The sequence below is a fragment of the Microchirus variegatus genome, assembly GCF_963457635.1.
Source record: "Microchirus variegatus genome assembly, chromosome: 20".
In the NCBI taxonomy this organism is placed as follows: domain Eukaryota; kingdom Metazoa; phylum Chordata; class Actinopteri; order Pleuronectiformes; family Soleidae; genus Microchirus; species Microchirus variegatus.
In genome coordinates this window covers 1702286-1713417 of record NC_139821.1, presented here as the reverse complement: position 1 = coordinate 1713417, position 11132 = coordinate 1702286, and the positions used below count along the sequence as shown (strand labels likewise).

The 11132-nt window shown below is 42.5% G+C and overlaps 1 protein-coding gene across 1 annotated transcript in view; it reads left to right on the top strand.

Moving 5' to 3' along the window:
- Positions 1–251: 251 nt before the first annotated feature.
- The window catches only part of pde1a (phosphodiesterase 1A, calmodulin-dependent), a gene marked incomplete at both ends in the record, with an annotated part of 14378 nt that continues 3497 nt past the window's right edge, over positions 252–11132 (top strand). The window contains 6 exons of the mRNA XM_083906714.1: positions 252–559; positions 7650–7676; positions 9605–9718; positions 9809–9991; positions 10494–10560; positions 11008–11124. Coding sequence (XP_083762840.1) covers positions 252–559; positions 7650–7676; positions 9605–9718; positions 9809–9991; positions 10494–10560; positions 11008–11124 — 816 coding nt within the window. The remainder of the gene's footprint in view (positions 560–7649; positions 7677–9604; positions 9719–9808; positions 9992–10493; positions 10561–11007; positions 11125–11132) is intronic.

Genomic DNA, 11132 nt, shown 5'->3' with positions numbered 1-11132 from the left:
AGAGACGTCAGGACGCTGCGGCGTGAACGCACACAACGTCGTCATCGTCATCATCATCACGCACCTCCTTCTGCTGCAGCATGGACGAGGAGGAGCAGCAGCAGCAGGAGCAACAGGTGGACCAGGTGCAGGAGGAGGAGGAGGAAGAGCAACAGGAAGAGGAAGTGCAATGTGAAGAAGAAGTAGAGGAGGAGGAGGTTCAGCAGAGTGAAGAGCAGGAGGAGGAGGAGGTGCAGCAGAGCGAGGAGGAGATGCAGGAGAGTGAGCAGCAGGAGGAGGAGGAGGAGGAGGAGGTTCAGCAGAGTGAAGAGCAGGAGGAGGAGGAGGTGCACCAGAGCAAGGAGGAGGAGATGCAGCATACGCAGGACGAGGTGCAGAATAGTGAGGAGCAGCAGCAGCAGAATACTGAGGAGCAGCAGAACAGTGAGGAGCAACAAAACAGTGAGGAGCATCAGGAGCATCAGGAGCAGCAGGAGCAGCAGGAGCAGCAGGAGCTGGAGTTTGTGGATCCTCTGGAGCAGAATCCCAATAATCAGGTCCTGATCCGACTCAGAGGAATGTGAGTAAACAGATGATCAGCTGTTCATGATGATGATGATGATGATGATGATGATGAAGCTCTGTTGTTAATAATCAGAGGTGATGAAGCCATGATCGATCATCATCATCATCATCAGTGGTTGCCGTGGTGATGTTGACATTTACTGATGATAAACAAGAGTGTGCGTGTGTGTGTGTGTGTGTGCGTGTGTTTGTGTTGTCTCCACATCTGTGTGAAAGCAGACGCAGGTCTTTTTGTTCTCACTAGTTGCCATGGTAACAGCAGAGTGTAGCGATGCAGCAAAGATATAGACGGAGGACGAGGAGCGAGACAGTGAGACACATGTTTACACACTGAGACACTTTACTGTCCACTGTATGTCCTCAAGAAGACATGAGGAGGACACACACACACACACTCAGAGACACATGTTTACACACTGAGACACTTTACTGTCCACTATATGTCCTCAAGAAGACATGAGACATGAGGAGGACACACACACACTGAGACACATGTTTACACACTGAGACACTTTACTGTCCACTATATGTCCTCAAGAAGACATGAGACATGAGGAGGACACACACACACTGAGACACATGTTTACACACTGAGACACTTTACTGTCCACTATATGTCCTCAAGAAGACATGAGGAGGACACACACACACACTGAGACACATGTTTACACACTGAGACACTTTACTGTCCACTGTATGTCCTCAAGAAGACATGAGGAGGACACACACACACACACTCAGAGACACATGTTTACACACTGAGACACTTTACTGTCCACTATATGTCCTCAAGAAGACATGAGACATGAGGAGGACACACACACACTGAGACACATGTTTACACACTGAGACACTTTACTGTCCACTATATGTCCTCAAGAAGACATGAGGAGGACACACACACACACTGAGACACATGTTTACACACTGAGACACTTTACTGTCCACTGTATGTCCTCAAGAAGACATGAGACATGAGGAGGACACACACACACACACACACACACACTGAGACACGTGTTTACATACTGAGACACTGTACTGTCCACTCATATGTCCTCAAGAAGACATGAGGAGGACACACTCAGAGATACAACTGTCCACAGCTGCTGTGATTCACTTAGACATTGTTCTGCCTTCTGTTTCTGCTTGTTTTGTGTCTCTTTGTGATTGTTTTGTGTCTCTTTGTGTCATCGTGGTTGTTTTGAAGGTCTTGGTGGTCTTTTTTCACCTCTGTGGTTGTTTTGTGTCTCTTTGTGGTTGTTTTTTGTCTCTCTGTGGTTGTTTTGTGTCTCTTTGTGATTGTTTTTTGTCTCTCTGTGGTTGTTTTGTGTCTCTTTGTGGTCGTTTTGTGTCTCTTTTTGGTCATTGTGTGTCTCTTTGTCTCTCTTTGTGGTTGTTTTGTGTCTTCATAGTTTTTATGTTTTTGGTTGTTGTGTCTTTACTGTTTTTCTATGTCTTTCTTGGTCATGTGTGTCTTTGTGTATCTGTCAGTTGCAGTAACAGCTTGTGTGGTTGTGTTATTCTCTCAGAGTCTTACAGTCCATGTGAACCATGAAGCATCAGGTGTGAACATGATGACCTTTGACCTGACTGTTAAAGCCTCAGTCACACTGTAGATAATGGAGCTGCTCTAATGAACTTCACACTGTTCCTAAAACACAATAGAACAAGATTAGAGTTCAGAATGAATCAGGAGGAAACTACTGTGCACTTTGGATCAAAGCAGTGTTTAATGAAGACAATTAGCATATGTTTAACACTTGTGTGTTTGACCTCAGTGTTTGACCTCAGTGTTTGACCTCAGCGTCTGACCTCAGTGTTTGACCTCAGTGTCTGACCTCAGTGTTTGACCTCAGTGTTTGACCTCAGTGTTTGACCTCAGTGTCTGACCTCAGTGTTTGACCTCAGTGTTTGACCTCAGTGTCTGACCTCAGTGTCTGACCTCAGTGTTTGACCTCAGTGTCTGACCTCAGTGTTTGACCTCAGTGTTTGACCTCAGTGTCTGACCTCAGTGTCTGACCTCAGTGTTTGACCTCAGTGTTTGACCTCAGTGTTTGACCTCAGTGTTTGACCTCAGTGTCTGACCTCAGTGTCTGACCTCAGTGTTTGACCTCAGTGTTTGACCTCAGTGTTTGACCTCAGTGTTTGACCTCAGTGTGTGACCTCAATGTTTGACCTCAGTGTCTGACCTCAGTGTTTGACCTCAGTGTCTGACCTCAGTGTCTGACCTCAGTCTGTCACTCAAACCTCACAGAGGTGTTTTATTATATTTGCTTATCCTATTGTGACTTAAATATCAAGCTAATATTGTACCATGACTTGGATATCGTGACTTAGATATTGTGACTTGGATATCGTACTAACATCGTATTGTGACTTAAATATCATGCTAATATCGTATCCTGACTTAAATATCATGCTAATATCGTATCCTGACTTAGATATCGTGCTAATATCGTATTGTGACTTAACTATCATGCTAATATTTTATTGTGACTTAAATATCGTGCTAATATCGTATTGTGACTTAAATATCGTAGTGTGATGTTTGCATTAACGATATCGTCATGTCACACGTTAAATATCACTGTGGTAATAATTTGAGATCTGTGTTCTGCTCGTCGTTCTGGTCGATTCCTGACCTTCTATCGATGGTATTTGCTCTGCAGTGACGGCTAACAATAAAACGTCTGTGCTGTTTGGAGGGAAAACACATAAGTGTGTGTGTGTGTGTTTTTTTGTTATCTTCTCTAGTTTCCATGGTAACGGCAGAGTATTTTGATGCAGCAAACTCTGCTGAAGAGAAGCAAAGAGACATAGAGAGAGAGAGAGAGACAGAAGGACGTGATTTTATTTTTGTTCTTTCATAAAAAAAATATGCCGTCATGTTGTTATTCTGAATATTTACATGATTACTGATCATAGACTGACGCGTAAAATAAAAGATCTTCACGTACGTTTATTTTGATTTGGTGGAAATCTGTAACGTGTGTTGAAATAGAGACCAGTGAGTCCTTATGGAGGCCAAAACCTGGTCCTAATGAGGCAGAAGCTCATTTCTGATGAACTGGTTTAACTTTAGGACCAAGATTACTGTTAGGTTAAGGTTAGTGTTAGCGTCATTAACTGGTTATTGGACAAAAAATTTTGGGTACATTTTTTTTTCACATTTTGGACGACATAGTATAGTATGACGTTCTTGTCAAATTTTGGACCTAAATTTTTTTGTCAAAGATTTTTTCAAATTTTGGACGACATAGTGTAGAATGACGCTTTTGTCAAATTTTGGACTAAACATTTTGGGTCAAATTTTTTTTCAAATTTTGGACGACATATAGTATGAAGTTTTTTTCAAATTTTGGACCAAATTTTTTTTGTCAAATTTTGGACCAAATTTTTTTTGTCAAATTTTGGACCAAATTTTTTTTGTCAAATTTCGACCAAATTTTTTTTGTCAAATTTCGACCAAATTTTTTTTGTCAAATTTTGGACCAAAATTTTTTTGTCAAATTTTGGACCAAAAATTTTTTTTTAAAGATTTTGTCAAATTCTGGACGACATAGTATAGTATGACGTTTTTGTCAAATTTTGGACAAAAAATTTTTGGTCAAATTTTTTTTCAAATTTTGGACGACATAGTATAGTATGACGTTTTTGTCAAATTTTGGACCAAACATTTTTGGTTACATTTTTTGTCAAATTTTTGACTAAAAAATTTTGGTCAAATTTTTTTTCAAATTTTGGACGACATAGTATAGTATAACGTTTTTGTCAAATTTTGGACCAACATTTTTAGTCAAAGATGTTTTTAAATTTTGGTTGACATAGTATAGAATGACGTTTTTGTCAAATTTTGGACCAAAAATTTTGGGTCAATTTTTTTTTTCAAATTTTGGACGACAGTATAGTATGACGTTTTTGTCAAATTTTGGACCAAAAATTTTGGGTCAATTTTTTTTTTCAAATTTTGGACGACAGTATAGTATGACGCTTTTGTCAAATTTTGGACTAAAAATTTTGGGTCAAATTTTTTTTCAAATTTTGGACAAATTTTGGACGACATTGGGGCAGCTGTGGCCTAGTGGTTAGGGCTTCGAGCTCGAGACCGGAAGGTAGCCGGTTCAACCCCCGACCAGTCCGCAGCTGAGGTGCTGTTGAGCAAGGCACTGCTCCCCGAGCGCCGCTCACTGGCATGGCAGCTCACTGCGCTGGGTTAGCATGTTCTCCACCTCACTGTGTGCTGTGTGTGTTCACTAACTCACTGCAGAATTGAATTTCCCCTTGCGGGACTTAAAGGGTTCTTAATCTAATCTTAATCTAATAATATAGTATGAAGTTTTTTTCAAATTTTGGACCAAATTTTTTTTGTCAAATTTCGACCAAATTTTTTTTGTCAAATTTTGGACCAAATTTTTTTTGTCAAATTTCGACCAAAATTTTTTTGTCAAATTTTGGACCAATTTTTTTTGTCAAATTTTGGACCAAATTTTTTTTGTCAAATTTTGGACCAAAAATTTTTTTTTTAAGATTTTTTCAAATTCTGGACGACATAGTATAGTATGACGTTTTTGTCAAATTTTGGACAAAAATTTTTTGGTCAAATTTTTTTTCAAATTTTGGACGACATAGTATAGTATGACGTTTTTGTCAAATTTTGGACCAAACATTTTTGGTTACATTTTTTGTCAAATTTTTGACTAAAAATTTTTGGTCAAATTTTTTTTCAAATTTTGGACGACATAGTATAGTATAACGTTTTTGTCAAATTTCGGACCAACATTTTTAGTCAAAGATGTTTTTAAATTTTGGTTGACATAGTATAGAATGACGTTTTTGTAAAATTTTGGACCAAAAATTTACAAAAATCGAAAGTTTTTTTTCTCCACCTGCAGACATTTAATGGTACTGCAACCAGTAGTTCTACATAGATGTCATTCATGAAGTAGATATTTGTAATTGTGTTGATTTATAAAGTGGAAATGCTGGTCCTCACTTTGTCAGCAACCAAGTCCTCAGTATGCAGCACGTACAAGAATGTGTGTGTGTGTTGTGTGTGTGTGTGTGTGTGTGTGTATTTGCACCCTGCAGATGGTTTATTATCACACCGTTCCGTTTTTAATGGACGCTCCGCTCTTCCTTCAGGCCGCTCGTAGGCGGTGCAGACGGAGCTAACTTCTAAAAAAGCGAGCCGAGCTTCCCCCCCCGCGGTGCAGCGTGGCAAACGGGAGTCATGCAGAGACGGAGAAAAAAAAAAACGCCGCTTGGAATAATCTGTGTAATCTCACGTGGAGGTGATGTGACTCACTGTGCACACAAACAGTCGTCTCTGTGTCCTCACCTGTCACCTGTCTGCAGCACACACTGTGCATTTAGTCATTTATTTGGATGCGTGTTGTTGTTTAAAGCCAGGCCGCGGCGACGACTGCCCTCGCTCTCGTTGTAATGCAGCGCCGCCTCGCCCACGCGGGCCACCGTTCAATCACCGATCGACCGTGAAATAACAGGCTCCTGCTGTCGACGTGTCAGCGACTGTGCGGAGACGTGACACAGCTGTGATTAGCCGCCGCCGCCGCTACCGCTGCCGTGGTAACATCGCAGAGCTGCGATTGGCCGATTTTCACGCCTAATGGAGTTCAGATTATCAGCCACTTTCCTTCTAATCTGATTTAAATTCTCATTCGTTTCACATACAGTTATTTTCATAGTTGTTTGGTCCGGAGAATGTCAGAAAAACACCCGTTCTCAACCCGTTTCTTGCTATATGCGGACTATGCAGCTGCATAGGGCCCCGCAGCCACCAGGGGGCCCCCAAGCTGCAAGTTCAGACTCATATTTTATTATATTTTTGAGAATTAAAAGTACATGTCTTTATTTGCATGTATTGCATGCATTCATTATGCATATATTTGCAAAGCATGTAAGTGTTCGTTGGGTAATCGGGTAAAAATCCCATTATAATCCATTATATTTATTTAGAAGTAAGTTTAGTTTAAAAAAGTAAAAAAGTTTATTTTTTACTGTTTTTGAATCGTGGGTTAAAACTGTTTTATGTTATGCTACCTTGTTATGCTACCTTGTTATGCTACCTTGTTATGCTACCTTGTTACCTGCTGCATCATCACAGAATATATGAAAAAGTTAGAAATCTCTACCTCGAGTTTGAAAAAAATAGGGGCCCCCAAATAGTATCTCGCATAGGGCCCCCAAACAGCTAGAAACGGCCCTGCTCAAATGTCTGGGTTCAGTTTGAATGATTTCTTTGTTTTATGGAGCTAAGAAACCAGGAAATATTCACATTTAAGAAGCAAAAACGATCTTTCTCTCACTGTTAGACGGACTTTTCCTTGCGTAAACAGAAGTTTGTACACGTTCACGTCTTTATCTTCACTGTTTGACAAAGTTTTCACACAGGAAACTGAAGTTTGTAAACCACTCACTCTCCCACACCAAACCCCATAGAGAAAACCAGTGATTTTAACATCACAGAGACACAGGAGTTCACAGGAGTTGTTGATCCACTGCTGCCTCCATCACTAACTTACAATGTCTCATTTTGTCAAATTCGGCTTTTAAAAATCACAGTGAAGATAAAGACGTGAACGTGTTCTGAAAGTCATCGCAGACTTAAACTGACGTAGATTTAGTCAGCGGTGGTTGAAGCGTGAGGATAAACACTGAGCTGTCGCTGTGACACAAACCTTCAAACACTGAAGGTTTGTGTCACATTGTGAAGTTGTGCAGCAGCAGATTTTCTGTGTTGTTGTTTTTTTAAATTCTAAATGTATTCATGAACACGGAGCTGACATGTCACTGTCACACTGAATGTAAAGATGTGTGTCATCATCATCATGACTGACAGAGTTACAGCTGTCAGGAGGAGGAGGAGGAGGAATTTTAATATGTACTGGAGGTGTTTGGAAGGGAAAATCAAATAATATTGTGCTTGACCATCTGTTCACACACACACACACACACACACACACACCTGGTCACATGATCAGTGGGTGATGAAGAATGCCTCTTGTGTTTTAGCTCATTTGAATAACTGCTCTGTTGTTGTTTTTTTCTGTTTTTGTTTACAGGCAGAAATACAAGAGTACATCGCAGAGGTAAGACACACGCGCGCACACACACACACACACACACACACACACACACACACACACGCATGACGCTGAGAGAAGTCTGAGGTGTAGGACTGAAGAGGCTCTCACTCCTACACACACCTGAGTCGTCTGTTGGTTTCTGTCTCTATTTTCATACACACAGTCTGTCTGAGTGTACACACACGTGTGTGTCTCTCTCTGTGTGTGTGTGTGTGTGTGTGTGTGTGTGTGTGTGCGTGTGTGTGTGTGTGTGTAGTCCACTCAGCCCTGACTCCAAACACTGAAAACCAGCTCGATACACAAGGAAAACCAGCTTTTTAGCCACTTAACAAAAGTAGTAATATCTTTGAAAACCACTCACTCTCCCACACCAAAGTCCATAGAGTAAATCAGTGATTTTAACAACACAGAGACACAGGAGTTCACAGGAGTTGTTGATCCACTGCTGCCTCCATCACTAACTTACAATGACTGATTTTAGTGAATTCAGCTTTAAAAGAATTTCATTTAGACTTAACTCAGTGACACAAAGTGACCACACGAGGCAGCAGAGGACCAGCAGCTCCTGTGTCCCTGTGAGCTAAAATCACTGGTTTTCTCTATGGGCTTTGGTGTGGGAGAGTGAGCGGTTTACAAACTTCAGTTTCCTGAGGTTTACTTTATCAGTTCAAGTTTACATTATCTTCAGAACGTGTTCACGTCTTTATTTCACTGTTAGAGAGACTTTTCTTACAGGAAACTGAAGTTTGTAAACCACTCACTCTCCCACACCAAAGTCCATAGAGTAAACCAGTGATTTTAACATCACAGCACACAGGAGGAACAGGAGTTCACAGGAGTTGTTGATCCACTGCTGCCTCCATCACTAACTTATAATGACTTATTTTAAGAGTTCGGCTTTTAAAGTTCTAAGTTTGGATTTATTTTAGTGACACAAAGTGACCACACGAGGCAGCAGTAGACCAGCAGCTCCTGTGTCCCCTGTGAGCTAAAATCACTGGTTTTCTCTATGGGGTTTGGTGCGGGAGAGTGAGTGGTTCATAAACTTCAGTTTTTAGTGTGAAAACTTTGTCTAACAGTGAAATAAAGACGCCAACATGTTCTTAAAGATATCGTAGACTTAAACAGACGTGTTTTTTAGTCTTAAGTCTTTTATTAAGTGAGTTAAATTCTGTGTCCACAGCCAAAACAAAAAAACCTGAGCTGTCCCTTTAATGAAAGTGTTTGAATCTCTGCAGTCCTGAACCTAAGTGTCCACCACATCTCCTCCCATTCTGACTCCAGCTGTAACCATGGCAACTGAAAGCGATTTTGTCCAGTTTACAAGACGGCGTTTGGTTGCCATGATGATGGCAGGATGCCTGCTCTGAGCAGCAGCAGCAGCAGACCTCAGACCTCATGATGTTCTCCACACTAAACATCTCAACACTTGATTCCTCTCTGTGGACTTTGGTGTGGGGAGAGTGAGCGCTGAGATTAAGACGTGTAATCCCGTGCGTCTGTCGCCACCACCGGCTCCTCGCCGCAGATTAAATCGGCGCGATGAACAGATGAACGCGCTCGCGTGTGACTGCGGCTTTATTTCAGTACACTGTGTTGTGATATGCTAATTTAACCTGTGGGCGTCGGCTGAACGACAGGAGGCACGGTGTCATGTGTCCATCTGGAGATGTGTGTCACTTATTTACGTTGTTATTATTCTGTAAATGGATAGAAATACTTAGTACGTTGTATACCCAGGTATTTGTATATGTTCTGTGGCGTCATATGCATGTTATAGTGTCATTTAATCTGTAAACGTGCAGATTAATGAGTTTAAAAACGTGTGGTCCGTCCACAAATAACATAATGACGTTATGTCATCATTTAAACGTCTCTAATGATGCGGCGCAGCAGTGTTATCTGTCCTCTAACGTATATCTGTGTGTCAGGCTGAAGATGGTCATGGAGCAGATGGACCGCGGGGTCGTGGACCTGCAGGAGCTCCGCAGGAACCTGGAGCTCGCTGCAGCCATGTTGGACGCCGTCTACACGGATGAGACCAGGTGGGAAGGAAGGAAGGAAGGAAGCAAGGACGCCAGGAAGGAAGGAAATGAGGGTAAATCTCTGCTGACGTCTTCTCCCGTCCCTCTCAGGCGTCTCTTGGACACCGAGGACGAGCTCAGCGACCTGCAGGCGGAGTCGGTCCCCAGCGAGGTGCGCGATTGGCTGGCGTGCACCTTCACCAGGAAGATGGGCGTGGCCAAGCGGCGGCCCGAGGAGAAGCCGAGGTTCAGGAGCATCGTTCACGCCGTGCAGGCCGGGATCTTTGTGGAGAGGTAAAAGCGCCCAAAAAACGTAACTTTTTTAAAAAACGAAACGGCGATTTACGGACGAACAAAGTGTTTTCTGAACGCACGCGTGAGAAAACATCTGGAGGAGCTCCACGCGGATGTGATGACGAGGTCGCACGCGGCGCGTAACCATGTTAGCGTTAGCTGGAGGAGGAGGAGGAAGAGGAGGAGGAGGAGGAGGAGGAGGTCCAGCATCATTAGAGTGTAAAGGAGTGTCAGTGTTAGAACAGCATCAGTTCATCTGCTGTGACTTAATGACGCATGAAATCAATGTGTGTGTGTGTGTGTGTGTGTGTGTGAGAGCATGCGTGTGTTTGGAAGGTTACCGTGGCAACAAATAATCCATCCCTGGTCACACACAGTGTGTGTGTCTGTGGAGAGTGTTTATGTATGTAACCGCACATACGTGTGTGTGTGTGTGTGTGTGAGAGATCTGCACATATTTATATATCTGTGTGTGTGTGTGTGTGTGTGTGTGTGTCACCAGGATGTACAGACGGACGTCCAACATGGCCGGTCTGACCTTTCCTCCCACGGCTCTGACGTCACTGAAGGTAAGAAAACTCTTTCCCGGCAACAGGAAGTGATGTCGTGGTCGACAGGAAGTGACATCGGCAAACGTGATTTGAAAAAAAAAAAGTCACAGCAGCTCATCTACAATCTAATCCGATGTAGTCTCTAATCTCATCAACTCTAATCTAAATCACGAGATTGGAAGAAACTAACTGCCAAATAATGAGCTATGATGCATATCCGTCAACAGACTGGTTGCCAAATAGTGAGCTGTACTAAATGTCCAAAGGAAACGAGTAAAGGAAAGAAGGAAGTAGGTAAAGAAACATAAAAGGATGGAAGAGATGACGTAGGAAACAACTTCATTTTTCATCGTTGAACATTATCGTCCTGCAGCTGTCTGTTGTGATTGTTGTGTGAGCCAACGCTGCCCCCTGCTGGCACCAACACAGCATCACACACACACACACACTCTCTCTGTTTTCCAGCAAGTGGACCAGTGGTCCTTTGACGTCTTCTCCTTCCACGAGGCCACCGGTGACCACGCCCTCAAGTTCCTGGTCTACGACCTGCTGACCCGCTACGACCTGGTCAACAGGTTCAGGGTAAACGC